Here is a 24,566-nt window from a genome sequence, read left to right on the forward strand (position 1 = left end):
AGGTAAATAAGCCACCATAATTTGCCCCTAGTTAGTGGGTGGTTGAATCTGGGGGGAATTGATGGTTGGTAAGTTGGTCAAGTAGCCACTATAAATGGCCCCTTGTATGCTTGGCTGGTAGAAGAATCAGCAGTGGGGTGGGGACTTTGTATTAGTTGGTGTGTGAGAGAGAGAATAGATTACATGGAAATAAGTGAGGGAATTGGGAATGATGGTTTGTTGCAAGAGATGGGCCAAATGGCCTCTTTCCATCTCAGGAAACGTGAGAAAGAAAAATATATATAATAAATCTTTCAATCTCAGTTTTGACCAGGGCAGAGGATTCCAAAGAGTCACAACCCTCCCTGTGAAGAAATTTCTCCTCAGCTCAGTCCTAAACGGCTGACCCCTTATCTGACGTTGTGACCCCTGGTTCTAAACTCCTCAGCCTGCGGCAACCTCGTCCTTGCATCCTGCCTGTTGTGCCCTGCAAGATTCAATTAAATTCAAATACTCAAACCCAACTACCCTGCACGTGTAGTGCCTCAACCCAAACTTATTCGTGTGCACTTCCCCGGACTGATTTCCACTTGCCACTTTTCTACCCACGTCGCCTGTCCTTTGAATCTTTCTTCACTGCCAGCATATGGTCAATTTTGGAATTGTCTGTAAATGCCAACACTTAGTTCAAGTCATTAGTGTGGTCTTAATCATCTCTAACTGAAGAGTCAGTTAGAGGTGGTTAAGGTAAGTGTCAGGGACATGCACACCTCATGGACAAATAAAAGTATGCACCACAGAATATATTGGCCAAGAACCCCAGGACAGCTCACTGCTGCCCTACTGACACCAACACATCCATCAATCATTACTTTTAGCTTTCTTCCACTGAGCCAATTTGCCACCTTTTAGTCATAGTTATAGAGTCATACAGCATAGAGACAGGCCCTTAGGCCCACACAACCCATGCTAACCATCAAGCATTCATCCATATTCCCATTTCCCACATTCCCATCAGCTCTCCCTAGATTCTACCACTCACCTACACACAAGGAGCAATTAACCTACCAACCTGCATGTCTGTGGGAGGTGGGAGTAAACCAGAGCACCTGGAGGAAGCACACATGGTCACCAGGGCAACATACAAACTTCAGAGACCAGGACTGAACCCACATCACTGGAGGAAACGGTTCTACCAGTGGAGCTACCGCCTGACAGCTTTAGTGGCATGGGTTGGATCCACAGACTTCTTTTACTTCTCATGGTCTTTCAATTTTCTGTTATGTGGGATCTTGTCAAACATCTTGCTAAAACTTCACACATACATCAGATACACTCACCATCTCCTCAAAGAACTTGTCAGTCATTTGGTCTGTTTGGGAGGCAGGGTCTGCCCTGGGGTGGTCAAAATGGGCAAGAACAGAGGTATGACAGAGGTATAACAGTATGTATGCACTAATCTATAACATGCATCAACGCAGCACACTGTGCAGGCAAAGTAATTGAAATAGACTAGCTTGGGGTTGGGGGAGAGCCATAGAAAGGTGGTGGTACAGATTTGCTGAGCTTACTGCAGTAATGTGGTTTAAGAGATACAGAAGAAACCCTCGTTTCAGTTGCCAACCGACTGCCAAACATCCTCTGAAACTTGCACAAAAACTTCAAAAGATCTATAAAGATGAAATACCTCCTTTCATTGGATCCTGTACACTTAGTGAGATCTTAATTTATACATCAAAGGTTAGTTGGCCCCTCTCCATTAGATGGGCATTACCACCAGGTCACCACTCATACCAGCGGACAACGGGAGAGATAGTCAGTGAGTCCGAAGTGAGGACACACAGAGCAGTAAGAGTCTGCTGCGGTACCTTCAATAGCGAGGAGGAAAGGGAGCCCATTTCAAAGGAGAAGCATGGATTTCAGCAGAGACAAGGAACTTTTAAATTAATGTGGTATGTGAGTGAATTCTGATAAATCATACTTAAGGGCAGACAAAACCAAAAATGGGTAAGGAAGGAAAATGAGAGTTAAAATCCACACATTCCTGAAAATTCCAAACAAACTGATCCTTCAACGTAACAACAATTGGAATTATAAAAACAGTTCTGATGCTCACATTCACGGCTGCTGCTGCTGTGGTCATCAGGAGAAAGCTGGGCCAATTCTTCCCATTGATATGAACACAGTCACCAGGGCTGAGGATGTGGTTAGTTTTTCCTTCCTCATAACAGGATCCAGACAACATCCATCTTTCCTGTGATTGTAGCATAACTGATGCCTTAGGATGACATCACTTTATCACCAACATCACAGATACATTCACATCAACACCCCATGCCCCACATGCTTCAAGTGATACATTAAGAAAACTCTCGGGACGTGGACAAAGTCATAAAGGTGGATGAGGTGACGAGTTTAAGGGACATGAGAGAGGGTAGATAGCCAGTGCAAACTGTGCAATAAACTCCAACTATAAAGGTAAGAAATTGCTTCAAGCTTTTTTGTTGGTTAAAATAATGTTGTCGTTCACCCTAACGCTATTTGTAAAAGTCACACAAAAAGCAAGGAAGTTTCACAGAAGTGTTTTGAGTTTTCCTGTGTGGCAGTGTGCTGGAACTGGCACATTTGGTTTCAGTGTACCGATTAATGTGTTGCAAGTTCTCCCTTCTCCCAAGCTTGTATTTCTCTTGTCCAACTCGGTTTTGCACTAACCCTACACTAAATTTGTATTTTGTATATACCGTTTTTTGCACTTTTTTTCTTGATTTTTTGTTTTTTGTTGTGTTTATAGTATGTCTTCTGTTCTATGTATGTCCTCTGTTGTGAGAGTCTGGGGGAAACAACATTTCGTTCCGCCATGTATTTTTATAGCATGGATGAATGACAATAAAGTAACTTGAACTCTCCGCATGTAGCCCAGCAGATGCAATCTTTGCAGCCACTAAGTAGTGTAGTAACTGAATGATAAATCTGATGGAAAATGAGATCATTTTCTAGATAGTCATTAAAATGTGCACAAAATACTTAACTGAAGGTTTAGCCAACTTTCATCTGTAGCTTTTTCCTGTCCTATGTTATGTGACCAAATTTCTATTCAGTCTTTAAATAAGAGTTTGAAATGTTGTGCTCTGGATAGAGAGAGATAGGAATCACATGAACAAAAAAAGGATTTTATTTCTGAATTGACTGTCCTCCATGTTACTGACGACTGATCCTTCCATCTCTCCAGATTCCTGTGACCACCTCAAGTAAAAATCCAACCAATCTCTGAGATTGGATCACATCACATTCTACAAAGTAACCTCACATCACTTGATTTGTTATATGGCCAAGAACATTCAGTCAAGATAGCAAGCAGCTCAGCACACAGACGAGCTCACTGATTAGTGAAAACACGTTCTACTCAGCCATCAACTGGGAGAGGCCAAGTTTTAGACTGTAGAAAGAGGAAAGTGCTTGATACTTGGAACACAATGTAAAGAAATAATTTGGATATCGGCCCAGAATAGAACAGAGAGACTTCTGATCCAAGGGAAATTGGCTAATGTAATAAGGGTATAACTTAAGCAAAAAAAAAGTTGCAGAGCAAGATATGCGTTGTACAGCTTCAGAGTAGCATGTTAGAGGGCAGAACAATGGATTTTTAGCTGAAAAGAATAATTTGCTCAAATGAAGTTGACCACAGCCTCAGCCAAAGGGAATCTGACCCAAGACAAGGTCAAACAGCTGGACAAACTGGAAGGGAGAAGGAAGGTGGCAAAATCTATAGTTCCTGGGCTAAATGACCATGTTGCTGACAAAATCATACCTGGTCATATTGGAAGTGGAATATTTGGTCATGAGACTAGGCAAGGTCAGTGTTCGCTGGACAGACAATATGGGAGAGTCTGAGTGAGTAACCAAAGAGAAACTCCTTCCATTGGCAGAAGGGCAGCTAAACAGAGGACATAGTGTTCAAGATACTTAGCAAAACTCTGGAAGGTGTGAGGGGGTAAAAACAGAAAGTGATGGAATAGTCAGCATCATCCAAGAGAGAGTTAACACTTCAGTCGATGCTCTTTTATCAGAAGCGCAGGTGGAGGTGAAGAAAAAGATCAATGGATTAATTGCATCTTGGTCGGCATGGATGAGTTGGGCTGAATGGCCTGTTTCCCTGCTGTATAACTCTATGACTTTTAACAGGCAGCAAGGCTGGAAGAACTTCACAACCACCAAGTTGATCTCTCAGTATAGTCTAGTTTATTAATGCAGTTTACTGGTGTGTATACACTGTTAAGAACTGTGGGCACCATGTGGTTTGACTTTTGATACATTGCTGCATCAGCCACTGTTGCCAGTAGAACATTGTTTGCCATCAATAAAGGATATACGGCTTACTTGCCGTACAGAGCAGCAATATATAAAGAAGAGCCCACAGCACCTACACTGTAACTACCGTTAGAACATGGACATGAGTAAGAAACCAGAGGTAGGCCAACATCTGCCAAGTGATCTGAAGCAGATTGGAGAGGGCTGCTTGGCCCATAATTAGACTTTTATATTGGGATATAAAATCCACAATCAGCCTGGTCACAGGTCAGCTTTTCAACATCACTGCCTTGGACAGGCCCAGTGGTTAATAAAACAAAACAGAAGTGTTGAAAAGTACACAAAACAATCGCCTGGCAGTGAGCAATTCTATGGATTAATTCACTATCGCTAACAGCTTGAACTTTGTCCCCCTCCATCAAGCTGCGAGCCCAATGATCAAATTACAGGAATTTAACTCATTAAAAGCTATGACAGATAAAGACACACACTGAGAATGTTCTGAGGCAGGGCATGGAGTACCAATTCCTGAGGGTGTGTGATCCTATTGCGTCACACACTGAGAATGTTCTGACGCAGGGCATGGAGTACCAATTCCTGAGGGTGGGTGATCCTATTGCCATTTCTTCACAATTTATGGGGATCAAAGCTATCTGCTGTTTTGATTCTGTACTGAGTGAAGAATTCCTGGATGTTGTCAAGATCCCACATCTCTCCTCCGAATGGTATCTGTTCCCTGCTTGGGCTGCAGAAGTCCACATCATGGCAGATCCGAGCTTTGGCCAGAGCTCCAGTTTGTTGCATGACCCCCCACAACCCTGTTCTCCTGTTGTCCACAGATCCATTGTAGTAGCTCTGTGCATTGAGCCATCAACAGTACCCATTTACCGCATCTCATCTCAGTGACTTACATCAACTGAGCATGTCTCACTGACACTGGACACCTAATCATCACGTGAGAGGGTAATCCCACCGTCTGCACGTTTACCAGACAGAGCAACTAATGAATAAAATAATTACATAGAGTGCACTATCTAGTAGTCTCTCAGACCATACTGAATGGCTAAAGATGATATTAGAAGCTAGGCAGTTGTTAGCCAATGGGTCATCGTCTCTGTGGGCGCTCTGTGCCTCCTGTTGGTCAGGGCCTTCAGGATGACTGCAAAGCATCCACTGAAAGCAACTTTGTGTGGTACTCGAGATCTTTGATATTGATGTTATAGTGGCAACACTTCTGTTGCTGCCACCGTTTTGGGGCCAGACCAATGGGGATAACATTAAGTGACAGTTGGTCCCACAGTCATCAGTACCCATTATGGCAAGTGTGATCTGGACATACTTGTGGTCTCTCACACAGAGGATGATATAATCTGGAAGAGGTATCAGTGCCTGGATCAGGAGTGTTGCCATGAGGTCTTTCACTGACAACGTTGGTTATGACAAGGCCCCATCCCTTCACCTGGATCTCGACCTGAAACATCAACTGTTCATTTCCCTCCACAGATGCCACCTGACCCACTGAGTTCCTCCAGCGCTTTGTGTGTTGCTCCAGATTCCAGCATCTGCAGTCTCTTGCATCTCTAAAATGGCAGGTGTTGTCTCTCTTTATGATGCTTCAGGAAGTGCATCGAGAAGGGGAGCAGTTGGTGGGGATGGAAAAGCAGACCAGGGTGTCATGAAGGGAATGGAATGCCAAAAGAGGAGGGTGGTAAAGATCTCAGAGAAGGTGACAGAAATTATTGATCTATTGACCGTACAGGCTGGTGGGGTGAAAGACTGAAAGACAAGGGGGAAATCCTATTCTGCCTCTGGCTTGGAGGAGAGGGGACGAGAGCACAAGTGGGGGAAAGAGAGGAGATAAGGTTGAGAGCCCTGCTTCCCTTCTGTCATAGTTGACATCTCAGAAGCAAATCAAAGGTCCTCTACTGATCTTCCCTCTGATACAATCCTGACTGTTGACAATAAAAACAGGTCCACAATGTCAGCACAACATTGTGGGCTCAAGGGCCTGTACTGTGCTGTAGTGTTCTATGTTCTAATTAGACTTCAAACAATATAGGTCACTTTCAAACCCAGCAGTAAGCTCATGGTCTACCAGGCAGCAGTGATCCTAGTCTTCCAGTATGCTTCAGAGACAAGGACTACACACAGCACCTCAAAGCACTGGAGAGAGGTCATCAATGCTGCCTATGCCAAATCCTCCACATCCATTGATGGGATAAGTGAACCAACATCGATGTTCTCTCCCAAGCCAACAGAGACTAAATATACCTAAACTGGCCATATCATTCACATGCTCAAGCCTAGATTCCCAGAGACTACTCCCAGCTCTGTCCTCCTGCTAATCTCTTCTTATGACAGAGGGAACGCCTCAAGGATGTTCTTGACCTTCTTGAGAAGACACAAGATCCCCATCGATTCATGGGAACCCTGGGCTTGTGACCAAAATGGAGAAGGCACAGAGAGCTTCTTATCACTTTGCTGGAATGAGCACATTAACTCTCAGCCCACCCCACCAAGTCCCACCCGTGGCAGGTCTGCTTGTCCCACACTGGCCTCATCAGCTACCTCAGAATCCATACAACTGGAGTGGAAGTGCTCGACACAGTGCCTGAGAAATGCTGTTGCTGCTCCCATTCCATTGAAAGTGAGAAGGTTTTTAAGTTAACGTTTCACCATTGCAATGGAGGCAGCAACCAGCTGACCATCTTAGCCATGTGTATACAAGTCAGCTGCAATTGAAAGCAGAATGCTATTATAACATCTGATTACAAACAGCCCTTTGTCCCCGAGGGCAGTTTGTAAGCAAACACCATCATCGGTCAAACTGAATCAAAGATACAAGCCTTTGAGCAGCCAGAAGGGTCCACCGAAGGAGGCTGAATTTGTACCAATGGCCAACTCCATCCTTGCCCCTCACCACCCATGCTCACTCATTGTACTTCACTGCAATTTTTAAAACAAATTCAGACCCTTAAAAAGGAATCCCACAGATGTTGTGTTTGTCTACGAAACAAAACGCAATTTAGAGATACTTCAATTCATTGCCATGCAGACAAGTGCACTAGAGGAATATCAAGTCACATTATTAGGAGCATGCCATAACAGTTCATCGTACCATACAATGTTGTGCACCCGAGATCTGAAGCATCTTCAGCTTAAACATCTGCTGATCCATCTTGACCAGGTCACAAAACACTCCTGGACGCAAATACCAGCAAGGAGAGGTTCTACCTCCTCACTTGGGCTGGGCTAGTTTGGTTCCATTTCCTCCACCAGACTGCCTCTCAGGCAGTCCCTTGGGGGTTGAGGAAGATTTGGTTCCACTCCAGTTCTGAGGTGTGGAAGGTACCCACGTGGATGTCCATTGCACACACAGCAAGGTCTGTGTCCAGCGGCACAGAGGGCAGAGGGGACCAGAGACCAGCTCTGCTGCACAGAGTACATGTCAGTAACACAATTCAATTTAGGCAGGCACACACAAGAGCAGCACAGGGCAGGCACAAGTTGCTCCTTGTAGGCCAGGTATTCAGCAGGTCAGGCAGCATCTGTGGAGTGAGAAACAGAGTCAATGTTTCAGGTTGAAGACCTCTAATCAAATATTAACTCTGTTTCACTTTCTACTGATGCTGCCTGACCTGCTGAGCATTTTCTGTTTTTATTTCAGATATGCAGATTTTTTAAAAGATATATTTTCTCCTTTTGAAGTACAGGCATTTCTCCTGCTCCTGGTGCAGGGTTTCGACCCAAAACGTGGACAATTCCCTCCACCCCACCACAGATGCTGCTCGATCTGCTGGGTTCCTCCAGCAGATTGTTTGTTGCTCCAGATTCCAGCATCTGCGGTCTCTTGTCTCCAATTCTCCTAGCTGTTTGGCACATGGCTTTCCCTTAACCACACACTTCCCACTGCCAGCACTCCCCATTCCCCCGAAGAAGCTGGTCAATCATCCCACTGATATTTGTGGGGTCTCCAAAAAAAAGAATCCAAGTAATTAATTTCACCAGTTAATGTTCAGGGCCATGGTAGAATGTGTTACTAGCTGAGTCTCTGTCAGTGGAAGGATGTAGGTTGGAGCCCTACTCCAGTGGATCAAAAATCTAGGTGTAGTACTGAAGGAGTACTGCACTGTCATGACGCTGTGATCATAATCTCTATGACTGATTTATCTCTAACGCCCTGCTCAATATCTATTCATCAATCGATATCATGAAAAATAAAGCATTATCTCACCAGGTTGTTTGCCTGGTTACTATTTACCAGATCTCTTTGCCACTTGCCAATTGGTGCTGCGTTTCCTACGACAGGAAGTACCCTTTAAAACTAATTAATTTGTTTTAATGACATTACAGTAGACCAGGATCTTTGACCCGAAACATTAACTCAGTTTCTCTATCTATAGATGCTGATTTACTGAGTATGTTCAACATCTGCAGTTCTTTTTTGATGTTCATTCTATGGCACTGTGAAACCAGTGAATCATGACCTGTGCATATGACAGATAAAGAAATTGTTATGAATCTTATTGAAGTTATTCATGACAACAGTGGCAATGATAGTGAAGTATCACAGGGAAAGACCAGCATGGATCAGGGAATTAAAACTATGACACTAGATTCTTGGAGCAGAAGGTCCCATCACTCAGCATGTCTGAGTATTTATTATATCCAAGGGAAACTAATCAAGGAGAGACAAATTTCAAGCAGCAAGCAGATCTTCAAGAAACAGATTTGTTAAAGGATCCCGCAGATAAATTCAATAAATAAAAAGGGTTTTTAAAGTCTTTTATAATTTTAGTATTTCCTTACACATGAAGAATAATGTAACACACAAATGACACGAAAACTACATCAAATACATAAAAACACTCAAATGTGGATACAGATCTTTATCAGTAATTCAAATAGTGCCCAAGGAATAGAAACTGGAGATCTTATACTGTACCTAATGTAGAAGTATAAACTGAAGCAAGATTACATTTTGTACACACTTACAATAGAAACTGTTATGGTAAACGTGTCACTCTAATTACACCCTCCAGTTTGTAGCGTAGATTCTCTATTGTCGAGAAGGGCTTAATTACAGCATGACCAGTTTCCATTCCAACTGCAAATCTAAGAACGTATGATAAGACAGTTGAGAGGAAGCTCTGTTAATAAACCAACTGAGAAAATACAGCTTTACTGAGAAATGTGCTCAGATCTTTTACCAATGAGATTTCTCATTTGTATTTGCAGGGTTTGGATGAGTGCCAACCTTGTTTATGTTGTAATAGTATTTAAACATTGGTTGTGAAATAATAGGTCAATGCCAGAGGTTGTGAATAGGCACTATTAGCAAGATTGTGAATTTTGCATTCCCCAAACCCGAGCAATGGGCACACCAAAAGGTGTTGCTCTAACTGCGTCTCGGTGTAGCGGCAGACTGGAGGTGCTGTAGCAAGTTGCTACATAAATGCAAGTCTCACCTCTTTCCGCGTGCCACACCCTCCCACCCCAACTCCTCCATTTCTACTTCCATATTCCTGAGAAGACCAATGTGAAGCCTTGAGTATTCTTGACCCCTCAATCAGCCTCATCCTTTGAATTCTGCACTTGGAATCCTTGTAAATTCCCTTAATATCTTCGGCAGTCGTTCTCCACAAGCCCCTTAAGCCTCTGAATGAATCTTTGAGCCTGATTTACTCTTTACTAATTACACATCACATTGGGGCGTTGCACTTTGCTAAGCCCAGACGTCCGATTTTTTTAAAATTAAAATACCCAGTAAAAACAGATGTGTGCTAGGAAGTCCCTGGTTGCTAATTAAAAGATAAACAGCAAGAAATCCAAGCTGACCTCTAACTCACACAAGCATCTGCCACAAGAATGAATCAACCCCCAGCTGAATTAATGCAGAGCAATTATAAATGCATGAGCAAAGGGAAATACCTGCACTTTAACAGCTGTGTTACATTGTAGAATGTCCTGGGTTTATGTAACATAAGCAGTGCCAGAAATCACCAAATACAACAATAAAAATTAAAGTGGGATTTGTAGGTTGGTAGTTTAATTGGCCACTGTAAATTGCTCCCAATGTGTAGGCGAGTGATAGAATCTGGGGGAGGTTGATGGGAATGTTGGAAGAATAAGTTACAGCAACAATTAGAGAGGAACGGAATTGTTCTGTGAGCCAGCATAAATTCGATGGGCTGAAATGGCTTCTATGTCATAAGGAAATATGGACTACAGCATCACAAAGCACAAGACCTCTGAGTTCCAGTGTAACAAGGTCAAGAGTTGCGCCTGCTAAGGCCTTGTCATGTTGTCCAGAGATAGGCCTTGTGGTGTAGCTAGAAGAGAAGAGGGGAAAGCTTGGAAGGTCAGAATGATGTACCATAAATCTGGAGATGGGAATGAGTCGACGGAACAAAAAGAGTTCCAAAATGTTGGAGATTCTGGCTCATCTTAGAGCAGAGAACTCCAGGAAGGAGAAGTAATATTGAGAGTCCATGGTGTCAATCATGACTTTGATAACAGCTTGGTGGGTGGATGATTGCAAGGATACAGAGAGGTAATATTGGCAGTCTCTGCTACCATCCACTATAGAGAAGTCCTCAGAGGGATGTGCCCCAGTTTCTAGTTCATACTGTAGCAGTTAGTGTAACACTTTACAGCGCCAGTGACCCGGGTTCAAATCCAACCACTGTCTGTAAGGAGTTTGTATGTTCTCCCCACGTCTACGTGGGTTTCCTCTGGGTGCTCCGGTTTCCTCCCACATTCCAAAGACGTACGGGTTAGGAAGTTGTGGCCATGCTACGTTGGCGCCGAAAGAGTGGCGACACTTGTGGGCTGCCCCCAGAACACTCTACGCAAAAGATGCATTTCGCTGTGTTTCAATGTGTATGTTACTAATAAAAGATATCTTATCTTACCAGCAAGCTGTAGTGAAATGAACTCTCAACACTGAGGTTGTCTGGAGTTGGAGATGTGTGTGGGAGTGATGCATTCACAGGTCATGACTGTAGAGAAACTAACACTGAAAATATATGAATGAGAACTGATCTCCATCATTTGCCAATTTACATAGATTACTGCCTCTGTTTAAGCAGAGCACCAAAGGAATTTAAAATGACTGCATGTGGCAAGTATGTGATAATAATCTCTCAGTGCAATTGTACTTCAGTTCTGCTCTTCTGAGGGTCAAGCACGAAAATAAGGAATTGGCCCAGAGGAAGCAGTTATGAATGTGCATCCTTTGCAGTGAAGTTCGGAACACTTCGGTAAAGCACCTTGTCTAATTACAAAGAAACCCGAATTGATTTTCCTGCCCTGTACAATCCCTCAAACTGCCAGAAATGACAAGAGCATTGTAAACCGCAGCAACAATTTAATGTCTTATATTGCATCACTGAATAGACTGCAACTACCTCACGACAACTGATTTCTTTGTACAAGGAGATTAATAAAAGGATCATTTTCCTGTGGACTAGTTTTCTTTTTGACTTCCCTCTTAGCATTTCACTAATCAGACCTCTGCCAGAATGAGGCAGATCTAAAAAAACCCCAACAATGGTGCTGCCGTGAAGTTACATTTCTCTTCTTAGAACACTATCTTCCATAACACCTTGTATATTTCTGAGCACACCCAATAAAGAACACAGCAGTCGCTTACATGGTACTCAGTAGCCAATCTTTGCAATCAATCACAAATTAAATGGCTAAAACAGTCAGGAGTTTACACTCAAACATTCCACATGAGAGAGTCAAAACTTCCTTCCCACAAAGAGCCAGATTCTGGGAGAATTGAAGCTTCCGAGATATGTATTGGTAGATTTTTGTTGGGGAAGGGTTAAGGTAAGAAGTTCAGGAAGATCTAAAGAAGTTGGAAGGAATCGGGAACACATTGCTTGAGTGGCAGGTCCTCTCACAACACTTATGTATCTAGACAAGCACTTGAATTGCCAAGGTATAGAAAGCCATTGACATAGTGCTGGTAAATGGGATCAGTGTAAATGGATGCTTGGTGGGCAGAATTGGCTTTTTCTTTGCTTTATGATTGAGTATCTCTGGAATACCCACTTAGCCTTTTACAGGCATGACACCCTTCCAAATCCAGACCCAAATGGTACAAAACAGCCCAGCTGAGGCCTGGTTTAAGGCCTAACACAATTGCCCTGAATTTTCAAGAAACCAAGGACTGCAGATGCTGGAATCTAGATGAAAAACATGATGATGCTGGAGGAACTCAGCAGGCCAGGCAGCATCCGTGGAGAAAAGTAGGCAGTCAACCCTTGCTTTTCTCCACGGATGCTGCCTGGCCTGCCAAGTTTCTGCCCTGAATTTTCTCCCCACCCACAGCCTCTTCTATGTAAAGTATTCCATTCACTTTTAACCAGCCTTATAATCAATGGTTTGTGACTATGTACCAGCCTGATCCCTCTATATTTGTAGCCTCCTCAAAATAATACCAAAGACAATGTGGTGATCAGTGCAAAAAAAAAGTCCAAAGTGCAGGAAAAGAAACAGAAAATGCTGGAAATGTTTCAGGACTTTGACCTGAAATGTTAACTCGGTTTCTTTTTCCAGAGATGCCGCTTGAGCTGCTGAGTGTTCCCAGCATTTTCTGATTTTATTTCAGATTTCCAGCATTTTTCTTTATTTTCATTTACAAGTGGAATTTAAAATAATGTGCAAAAAAAACCCAAACCATATCGAAAGAGTTTTAAAACAAATGTGAACCAATGAGGTAATGGCGAGAATGTGGTTATTTTTCAGACTGGGTTGACTCACACCAAGACCGAGGTGCAAAAACTTCCTCTCCCTCCCTACACAGACTGGGAACAACTCTGGAGCAATGCACTCATTACCAAGAAAATGAACTCCTCTGCAGAGTGTATAATGCAGTGTTAGCTCAGAGGTCTGACTATATCTCAGTTACAAGCCCACAATTCGGGAACGCACTGCAAGTCTTCTTACTGTTAAAGCTTTACTAACTGAACGGGGTTAGAGTGAGGCACATGGGCAGCCAGGGGTCCCACCCCAGTTCTTGCAGAAGGATCTCATGGTGAAAGGAATAGTACCGAATATTCTACCACTGTGGAAAAAACATTACATTTGTACAGTGAAATCAAAACTACAGCTGCTGGAAATCTTAAAATAAAAATTAATGCTCGAAATACTCAGGAGGTCAGGCAGCATGAAGTGAAGGGAGAAACAGTTAACAATTCCAGCTGGTGACCTGTCATCGGAACACATGAGAGGTCCTCAGCTTGAAATGTTGACTGCTCCTCACTCCACAGACACTGCCTGAGTTGCTGAGCATTTTCAGCTTCCCCGTTTTATCTTCTCCTCCCTCCTTGAACAAAGACATCAGTCACTGTGAGATGGTTGAGGTCTACTCAGTGACTCCATACAGGACATCCAAAGCTAGGCAGGTAGCGATACCTTAAACCCCAGGGGACCTCTTTGTCACTCTAACTTGGAAAGAGCTGGCGGGGGTGGGCAGTTGCTGCAGGTGGGCCATTTGGAGCCTACAACCTGACAAAGGTCTTAGGATACCCCCCTGGTGAAGATTCCAGATGGGTCACTGAGCTGTGACCAACACCTTCTGGGATGGGATGTCAGGGGTGGAGATATCTCCCAGCACAGAGTGTTTGTGTGCAGTCTGGAAGCTGCCTTCAAATCCATCAACCTCTTGCCCACTTTATGGTTTTGCAGCCTTATTCAAATGTGTTAATGATGGATAAAATTAATTCAGGTCAGAAACTTCCAAATTAAATTTAAATCCCTGGGGAAACTGCCTTGCTACTCAATGCCACAGAACCCAGCCCAGGGACTCTGTTAATAACACAAGACCAAAGTTCAGGAATGAGGAGCTTCGATGAAGAATTAATTTACATACACTTCACATGCCTGTTATAATCAACCTGCATCTTTTGCATAAGAGGATTCCTTCCTCAGAATATAAACAATGCAGATTTTATAAGCGAGTCAGAGAGATGTACAGCATGGAAACAGGTCCTTTAACTCACCGAGTCGTTGCCAGTCAAAGACCTATTTACCTAAGTCCTAAATTAATCCGATACTTTTATTCTCCCCACATTCTCATCAACTCTATCACTCACCTGCACATCCAGGGCCATTTACAGTGGCCAATTAAACTACCAACCCTTTGGGACATGGGAGGAAACCCAAGCCCCCAGCAGAAACCCATGGGGTCACAGGGAGAACATGAAAACTCCACATGGACAGCACCAGAGGTCAGGATTTATGGCTGGCTAGGGTGTCAATATGTAACTTGTTTGTTCTTCCTTGCCCCACCTGCTTTACACCACCTTCTCTTGCAAGTCCTCCCTCAGTCAACAAAGTTATGGACCTCCTTCTGGATAACCCACCGGCAGAGGATGGGTGGACTTCTCCAAGATCATTTGCCAACCAGGATGAATGTCCAACTACTGGCAAGCATCTGTCAGCCCAAAGTACTTTCACAGTGGCAACTTCACCAAGTGGGGGCGAAGCTGTGCTGTCAATATTCTGGTGCTGGTTTAATTTTGTTGTATCTACAGCAGGATATTAAGTTAAAAGCAGTGTAAAAAGTTCAACTCATTATGAACTGGTGTGCACGTGCAAGATAGGGCTGACAGGTCTTCATCTGCCTCAGTCTTGGCAGTTAGCATAACGCTATTACAGCAGCAGTGACCCAGGTTCGATTCTGGCCACTGCCTGTAAGGAGTTTGTACGTTCTCCCAATGTCTGAGTGGGTTTCCTCCGGGTGCTGCGGTTTCCTCCCACATTCCAAAGACATACGGGTTAGGAAGTTGTGGGCATGCTCTGTTGGCACCGGAAGTATGGTGACACTTGCGGGCTGCTCCCAGAACATTCCACGCAAAGATGCATTTCGCTGTGTGTTTAGATGTACATGTGACTAATAAAGAAATCTTATCTTATCCTTTCAGCCACGTCACTGGCAGGCGACCAAGAGGTTAAAGTCATCGCTCTTGATACATCTCCAGCATCACTTGCTCCCCCCATTCCATCCATCACCTATTCCTTCGCAAATCAGAAATTGTACACGAGAGGTGACTGTTCAGCCTATTGTGCCTGTGCTTGTCCAAAGAGAACAACGCCACCTAATCCCACCTTCCAGCACTTGATTTGTTGCCCTGTGTCCTGCTGGTCCCATGTTTTCCAATACTGTCTAAATGTGGCGAGGGTTTCTGCCTTTTTCACCCTGTCAGCGACTTCTTGATCCACTCTCCAATCCCCGAGTGAAAAAAAACATCTTCCCCCCTCTCCGCTTTAACCTTCTACCAACTACTTTAAAATCTTTGCCCTCTGGATTTTTTTGACCACGCTGCCTTTTTGACCCCTTCCTTTTCAGTCTATCTGGGCCACTCGTAATCTTATACACCTCGGTTCTAGGGATAGCAACCCCAAGCTTATCAAATTTTTCCTCAAAGTTTTAATTTTCTAATCCTGATTTTATCCTCGTGAACCTCTGCTGCACCCTCTCCAGTGCAATCACATCTTTCCAGAGGTATGGCGACCAGAATTGTACATGAATTGGCAACCAATTTGTACACATCAAGCTCCTGATAAAGAGCCCAAATTCTCTGGGATAATGATCAGATTTTTTTTCTTTACAAGTATTGTTGAGTGAGGCACATATATTGGCCAGGAGACGGAGTTAATCTGCTGGTCCTCTTCCTCATCGTCACAGAGTCACAGCAGTATTAAAAAATCCAACTTTCTACCCAAAGAGCGATGGTAATTGTATCTGCTGGAGTAGGATTGATTGAACAAGGAACTCATAAATCAAAGCAAGAGGAGCAGAATGAACTAAAATAACAGTCTTAACAACTTGTCGTCCAAGAAAAATGTCATCTCATCTTTAGGTCTTTTACCAGACCCCAATGTCAGTGAAAAATAATCCCATCTTTGCTCTCCCTCAGGTTTTGAATATTTCTGGTAAATTCCCCATAATATACTTTTAAGAACAAGTTTCTCCAGTCTTGCATCAAAGCAAGTCTCTCATCCCTTATATCATTCCGGTAAACTTCATTTGCAATCTCTGCGAAGATCTGGGAATAAGTCACACCAGGGACCAACTTCACCTACAAGATGTCCTCATCATATTTCTGTCTGTAGATTTAAAGAACCCATCTTCATCATTTTTGTTAGTGATTGTAGCAAGAACATGCAAACTTTAATGCTCAAACTGAATTGTTATTCTTTTCAAACAATATATTAGCGTTGTATGGAGAACTTAAGCAGGTGTACAGGTTTTATTGTATGGTTATTGCAACATGATTTTTCAGGTGAGATGTAGATCCAATATATGATGTTCAGTTTGGGGAATCTGTCAAAGCAAATCCAGTGTGACTGAAAATCAAATAAACTGAAGATGCTGGAAATCTGAAATAAAAACAGAAAATGCTGGAAACACTCAGCAGGTCAGGTAGCATCTGTGAAAAGAGAAATAGAGTTGAAACACTGATCCCTGTAGCATCCCACTAGTCCCTACCGCTACTTGGGAAAGACCTGTTTATTTTTGCTCTCCATTTCCTGTCTGTCAAGCAACTCTCAATCCATGAAGTATATTAGTGTTTCTCTTTCCACAGATGCTACCTGACCTCCTGAGTGTTTCCAGCATTTTCTACAGCTGACTGGTAGAAGTCATTAAGAAAGAGGACACTATTGCTATTTCACCTGAAGGCTTATGATAAAAGGTTGCACCTTATAGCAATGAGAAGGACTCCAAAAAAAAAATCAGCAAGTTCAATACACTCAACTGAGGAGAGAGATCTCCAGCTGAAGGGGTCTGGGAGACACCAGTCATTTATTCTGAATATGACTGCATATTAACTCAACAATAAGTGGCCCCTCATGGGAGCAGGTAGAGGGCAGTGGAGGCCAAATTATTACATAAATTCACAAAGGTGATACATTCCTTGATGCTGAAGGGATCAATAGATATGAGGAGAAGGTGTGAACAGGGAACTGAAATTAATGATCAGACACCAGCACGGAATAGGGCAAAAGGGCTTACAATTGCTGCTATTTTTGAGACTTCTATGTATTGAACCAATTACTGTGGCTACACCGTGCAATGCTAATACCACTGCCATTACGTCGCCACTCCCAACTATACTTTTGAAGACCCTGAAAAAGGGCTCCATACGTTCACAATGCTGTAGATTGTAAGGTGTTGTTCCAACTGCTGTATAAATTATTATAAGTAAATTCAATTTATAGCATCTGCTGAATTGTAGCACAAATTCAAATGACCTACACTAGCAGCTTAAGAAAAACATGCTGTTATAGTTTGCATTCAAGTGCTTAAATGTCTCCCTGACTGGAAAGCTACACAGTTACGAACTTAATCCTTTCACCCTCCAGTGAGAAGGCTACTAACAGGATTCCGCAGAGGAGAGGAAGGTCAAGAAACTAGATCAGAGTTCTATCGGCAGGTCAAGGTTACATTGGCTCCATCACCAACAGACCCAGATATTGCACTATATATTGCACTTCGTTTTCAGAAGTTATCAGTTCTTAATTTATTGCTTTCAACCAAATATCATTGTTTGTTGATTGGTCTGAGTGACAGAAGGTCTAGTTGTGATTCTTGTTTACTCTTGTCAATCTAATTGATCTTGTGGGGAAAGGAAGTCTCCCTACTACACTCCCCATACCTTTTATCTGTATATTTTCTCCTCTTCCTTTCCTTGCCAGGATATTTGCAGAGGCAAATTGGTCCCTGAAGTCAGCTCCTGATTGGCAAGGCCCTATGCTGCTTTGACAGCCATTTAAATCATCCCCCCAAGCACACCAGCTGTCAAAAGATATTGAATCTCTCTGAAATCCAAAAAGAAGTAATTAAAATACAAAATACATTTAAATTAACTCAATTTGACACAAATGCAAATCATATTAAATTTTCCTATCTCCCTGCCCTGTAATTGTCAGGACAAAACAGTAACCACCACTACCTTGTGCTTATATTGTACCATTTGACCTACTCCTGTAGTTACAGAATTTAAGTGGCTGGTCCAGTTAGATTTCTGGTCTATTATCTATGGTCTACCCCTCCCCTCCCCAAAGGGATGCTGGTGGAGGATTCAGTAATGGCAATCCTTTAGCATGTCAAGGGAGGGTGATCAGACCTTCTCTTGTTGGAGATCATCAATGTCATGTTCCTGTAGTACTTGAGGGAATAAGAATAAAGGCCGTGTGAAAATAATACTTTTAATGAAGGAAAGATGTCAAGGGATGATATCTGTAGCTGCAAAATAGTAAATGGATAGCTAAAAGCTTTGTTTTTGAAAGTCAAGCCAAAAGCAATACAGGAGAAAGCACAGAGTTGGGAGGGGGTAGATGGTAATATGGATGGAGAATGAAACACAGAACTGAGAGAGATGGCACTGTGAATGAGATGAAAAGAATAGCAAGGCTTACAAGATGGTAATGTCAAGGGGCTGGCCGTGAACGTGGGTTAAGGGATTTACATAGAGCAGGATAAGATAGTAATAAACTCAAGATGACAGGTAGCAAAATAAATCAAGTTGGAGCTCGAAGGTTAGGAAATCATTTGGTTCAGATAAAAGCAAAAGAGATCTCCGAGTAAGAAAAGTTTTATGCTATCTGTGTGGCTGGTATTGAAAATGTGGCCACTTGCAACAAATTAACACCTTGCTCGCTTAGAGATCTGAAGGAAGGTACCCAATGAGATGTTATAGCATCATTGCAATCAGTAAGATGCAATATGTTTCTGGACTTGCACACCAAAAGGATGGAGGCTGTCTGCCTCACTGGGCTAACTTAGACACACAACTGTATTGATTTTATTTTACCTTCTAATCTATTAAAATCTCTTCTTTGGCCAACAAGCTCCAACTAACAATTCAAAAGTAAACGCTGAGGTACACAATGCCAATGGTGCCGTGAGTGATATTTAAGCCAAAGAGGCTTACTTATACAATGAGGTCTAGGTGTTGCTGGCAAGGCCGACATTTATTGCCCTTCCCTAGTTGCCTTGAGAAGGCCAACCTAGATTGAGTGCTATTTAATGAGATGGTGTTAGTTAATAATATTGTTGTGCTAGGTTCTTCAGGGTAGAGTGACTGTAACATAAGAGAATTCTTCATTGAATGGAAATCGAAATATTTCAATTCAAACTAGGGATCTAAATCTAAATAAAGGAAACTACAAAGGAATGTGGAATGAATTGGCTATGATAGATCTGGGGAACTTCAATGAAAGACATGATAGTGCATAAACAATGGATAACATTTAAGGAATAAATATAAAGAACACAAAAGGAAAAGCTACCCAATCACAACTAACATAAGATAAGGACTGTATTATATCCAAACAGGAATTCTATCAAGCTGCCAGAAAAAATTGCAAGCAGTTTGAAATCCTGCTTAAACAAAAGGTCCAGGAAATTAATTAAGAGATCAAAACTAGAGCATGAGAATAAACTTGCAAGGAACATAAAAGTGGTTGATAAGAGGTTCTACAAATAAATAAAAAGAGAAAGATTTGAAGTCAGAAACAGGAGGATTTATAGTGGGGAACAAAGAAATGACAAAACAGTTATTTCTTTTGTTCTGTAATCACGGAAGAGGACTTAAATAACTTCCCAGAAATGCTTGGGGCCCAAGAGTTTAATAAAAAGGAGGAAGCAAAAAAAAGCTGGTATTAGTGAAAAAGTAGTGCTAGAGAAATTAAGGGACTGGAAGCTAATTATTGCCTGTGACTTGGAGGGAATCTACAAGCAGTGGTGTTCCATGTGCCTGCTGCCCTTGTCCTTCTTGGGGGCAGAGATCTACGTCCTCGTGTCCTTCGAAGTTGCCATGGAAATAGTGGTTGCACTTGTGTCATCTTCTAAATTTCTACAGATTATGGGAGACTTCTGCAGACTGTAGGGTGGCAAATGTAACCACACCTTTTAAAACAAAGGGAGGGAGAGAGCTATGGGTCTGTTAGCCTAACATCAGTTGTAGGGGCAATGTTAGTATCTATTATAAACAGAACATTTAAAAAGTATCAACAGGATTTGACAAATTCAACATGGATTTGGGAACAGTAAAGCGTGTGCGACAAATCTACTAGAACCTTTGAGGATGTAACTGGTAGGACAGATGAAGGAGAACCAGGGGATGTGGTGTATTTGGATTTTCAGAAGGCCTTTGATAAAGTTCCACGCGAGTTTAGCGTGCAAAATTAAAGCACTTGGGGTTGGGTTGATATGTTGGCAGAGATGAAAACTGGTTAACAGAGTAAATGGGACCTTTTCCAGGGTGGCAGGCGGACTCTCGTGAGGTTCCAGTTATACACAATATGTATCAAAGATTTGGATAAGGGAACTGAATGAAATAGTTCTAAGTTTACTGATGACACGTAGTGGATGACATTGTGAAGAAGATGTCAAGAGATTTCAAGTTGATTAAAACAAGCTCAGTGGGCAAATACATGGCTGATACAGTATAATGTGAATAAATGAAGCTATCCACTTGAATAGGAGAAATCCAAAGACAGTATAATTTAAATGGTGATAAATTGAGAATGTTAATGTACAAAGGGATGTGGATGTCCTTGTATGTATGTCTTTGAAAGCAAACGTGAAAGGTAGAACAAACAGTTAAGAGCTGAAATGGTATATTGGCATCAACTGCAAGAGGTTAGTATACAGGAGCATGGAAACCTTACCACAATTACATGGGGCATTGGTAATACTGCATCTGGAGTATTGTGTAGAGTTTTGGTCTCTTTGCCCAAGATATACCACAGAGGAAATGCAACAGAAGTTTCTTCAGACTGACCCCTGGGACGGCAGGACTGGCATGCATTCACTAGAGTTCAGAGATTGCGATGAGAGGGGATCCATCTGAAAAATATGAAATGTCGACACACCTCGACAAAGTGGATATATGGAGAAGGTTTCCTGTAGCTGTGGGTGGGGGAGGTGGGTTCTACGACCAGGGGTCAGAGTTGCAGGATAAGGGGGCAAGGCATTTAAGACGAAGGTGAGGAGAAATTTCTTCACACAGACGGTGGTGAACCTGTATTCTTCGCTACCACTAAAGCAGAGGAGGCCAAGGTACTGGCTACGTGTAAGGACAAAGATTTCTAGGTGCAAGGTGTATGGGAAGAGAGTGGGAATATGGCACCGAGATAGAGGAGCAGCCGTGAGCATATTGAATGGGGAAGCAGGCCTGAATAGCTGACTGTTATTTTTCTACATTTCTATGTAATGTAGTGGTGAGCTGTCTTCTTGAATCACCGCAGTCATTCTGACAAAAGTGCTCCCATGGTGGTATTGGGGAGCTCCCGGACTTAGACCCAGTGACAATATATTTCCAAGTCAAGATGGTATGCAACATGGAAGGGAATCTTCGAGTAGTGGTGTTCATGTGCCTGCTGTCCTTGTCCTTCTTGTTGGTAGAGATCGTGGGTCGGAAAATGTTATTCGAGTAACTTAGGCAAGTAATTGAAGTGCACTTTGTAGATGGTACACACTGCAGTCACTGTGCGCTATCGGTGGAGGAAATTAATGTTTAGGTGGGCTGCTTTGTTTGGAATGGTGCCGTCCTTCAAGTGTTGCAGAAGGTACATTCACCTCGACAAGTGGAGACTGTTGACACGAGAGAATGCTGATGCTGGAACCTGGAGCAAAAAAGAAATTGCTGGAAGAACTCAGTGGGTCAGGCAACATCTGCAGTCGATGTTTTGGGCTGAGACCCTGCATCGGCACTGAGAGCATGGAGAGAAGATAGCCAGTATATAGAAGTGAGAGGGAGGAGTGAGACAGAGGCTGGTAGGTGGTAGGTAGAAATAGGTAAGGGAAAAAATAAAGTTAGGCAGATGGAACTGGGTGGGGAGGGGACGGCAAAGCTAGAGACAGAGACAGGTAGGTGACAGGTGGAACCAGGTAAAGGGAAGGATGTTGGGCAGTTGAAACAGTTGGGGGAGGGGACAGGAAAGGTGAACCAAGGGGCCAATTGGAGAGTGTTCCCAACCTACACCTTGTATATAGTGAAAAGGATCTGGGGAGTCAGAGGTTCCTTGCCATATGTATCCTCTGATCTGGTCTTCTAGACATTGTATTTATATGGCTGGTCCAGATGAGTTATCAGGCTAATCGTAATCCCCCACATGTTGATGTTGGGGGACTCAATGCTAACGGCCTTGCCAGATCATTGCAAAAACATGCCAGCTGCTTCACTGATGTTCTTCACTGGAAGGGAGCTGCCAGCCCAACAAACATCTCCAGTGGTTGGTTCAGCAGTGAGTCTCTTCTCTCTCTGGAGAATGAGCAATAGCCAATGGACATGACCTTATGGCCTGGGAACCAATAAAAGAATCTCACTCAGGCCCTGAACAGCTTTAAGAGCTTCATTTGATGAAGATGTAGGCGAGGGTTGGTCATTGAGCTAAAACACTCACCCTGTACTAGGAGATTTGTAACAGCTTCATTAGTTTTGTACGCTATCTCCTGCAATATTCCCAACTCTGCATGCTCAATTTGACAACAGCTGTGGTACAAGTTATAGATGCAGCTGTTTCCATGAGGACTAAAATCAAGAGAATGACTTACATTTGCACAGCATCTCTTAAACCTCAGAACATTGAAAAGTACATAATTTATTTACGAGCACGTTACAAAAAAAAATTGCAGTACCTACAATTTCGGACTCAGATTTCTGCACATAAAATGTTAAGAGATTTCCTACGTGTTATGAACACAGTGGGAGCAGGAGTAGGAATAGGTTATGTAGCTCCACAAGGCCACTCTCCCACTCAACAAGATCATTGCCAATCCCTCTAGCAAACGTTCCCACTGATTCCCGTATCCTTTCATTCCCTTTATCGATCCCAAGTTTGAAAGTATGCAGTGACTGATCATTCACAGTCCTTTGTAGTGCAGAAATCCCAGACTGACAGTCCTCACCCCAAAAATTTTTTCCCTCATCTTGGTCCAAAATGGTCAACCCATCTGACCACACCCACAAGGTTCAACTCTCCAGCAACGTGAAGCAGCCCCTCAGTATCTGCCCTATTCTCAGAACCTTATCCTTTTAAACTCCAGTGAATATAGACCAACCAAACTTGCTCTCTCCCTGTGCAATGTCCCCTCATCCCAGGAATCAAGGTCTTGAATCCCAGCTGGACCATCTCAAAGAGAGGGCATTCCTCCAGCAACAAACTAATCCATGATCAGTTATTTCCCCAAAGAGAACATTGAGCAACTCAGTTTATGCTTGGGGTGTACAGAGAGTTGAGAAAAAGAAAAAGAAATCTGGCATGTCCCCTTTGACCCTCACCAACTTTTATCTATGCACCATTGAAAGCATCCTATCTGGATGCATCACGGCTTGGTATGGCAACTGCTCTGCCTGGGACTGCAAGAAACTGCAGAGAGTCGTGGACACAGCCCAGCACATCACACAAACCAGCCTCCCATCCATGGACTCTGTCTCTACCTCTCGCTGCCTTGGCGAAGCAGCCAGCATAATCAAAGACCCCACCCACCCGGGTCATTCTCTCTTCTCCCCTCTCCCATCAGGCAGAAGATACAGGAGCCTGAGGGCACGTACCACCAGGCTTAAGGACAGCTTCTATCCCACTGTGATGACACTATTGAACAATTCCCTTATACAATGAGATGGACTCTTGACCTCACAATTTACCTTGTTGTGACCTTGCACCTTATTGTCTACCTGCACTGCACTTCCTCCGTAGCTGTGACACTTTACTCCGTATTCTGTTATTGTTTTTACCCTGTACTACCTCAATGCACTGTGTAATGAATTGATCTGCACAAAACTGTATGCAAGACAAGTTTTTCACTGTACCTCGATACAAGTGACAATAATAAACCAATTCCAATAATCAGACAAAGAACCGAACCTGCAAAGAGCAGCAAGTACAAAGCTGGAATATTTATGACCATCCTTTACAATAAGGGTTGCTATGGAGCTGAAGCCCTCGGGTTGCAACGATATATCGCGTTAATGAAGGTACTTAGCCACCTGTGTTGTTTATACAGGCAGGTTTTGAAATTTGATTTGAAAAACTCGCCCTTACCTGTCCCCGAGGACTGTGACCCAATTTAGAGCCTCAAAAATTAACTTCATTTATTTCTATCCCTAAACGCAGACTGTCTAATAAAAACATCTTCGCTGGTCAATTAACTGCCAGGCCTTTTAAATCTGACTCGCCCATATCTAAAAGTAGCCAAGATTAGGCCGGCTCCTGTAGGACTGCGAACGCAGTTTGACCCTTGCACTCTACGT

The 24,566-nt window shown here is 43.0% G+C and overlaps 1 protein-coding gene across 6 annotated transcripts in view; it reads right to left on the bottom strand.

The window, feature by feature from the left end:
• Positions 1-24,566, bottom strand: part of LOC127583286 (endothelin-converting enzyme 1-like) — a 251,969-nt gene that overhangs the window by 154,819 nt on the left and 72,584 nt on the right. The window contains exons 1-2 of one of the 6 annotated variants that reach the window (XM_052039081.1): positions 24,358-24,543; positions 17,961-18,123 (exon numbers count right to left, since the gene is read on the bottom strand). The exons of 4 other annotated variants lie outside the window; for them this stretch is intronic. Coding sequence is in view for 1 of the 2 variants with exons in the window: in XM_052039076.1 (XP_051895036.1) it covers positions 7,406-7,465 (60 nt within the window). In the remaining variant the exon portion in view is untranslated. Of the gene's footprint in view, positions 1-7,405; positions 7,836-17,960; positions 18,124-24,357; positions 24,544-24,566 lie in introns of those variants that run through there. One more of the 6 variants, XM_052039076.1, reaches the window with a different exon arrangement.

The sequence above is a fragment of the Pristis pectinata genome, chromosome 26 (assembly GCF_009764475.1).
Source record: "Pristis pectinata isolate sPriPec2 chromosome 26, sPriPec2.1.pri, whole genome shotgun sequence".
NCBI lineage: Eukaryota > Metazoa > Chordata > Chondrichthyes > Rhinopristiformes > Pristidae > Pristis > Pristis pectinata.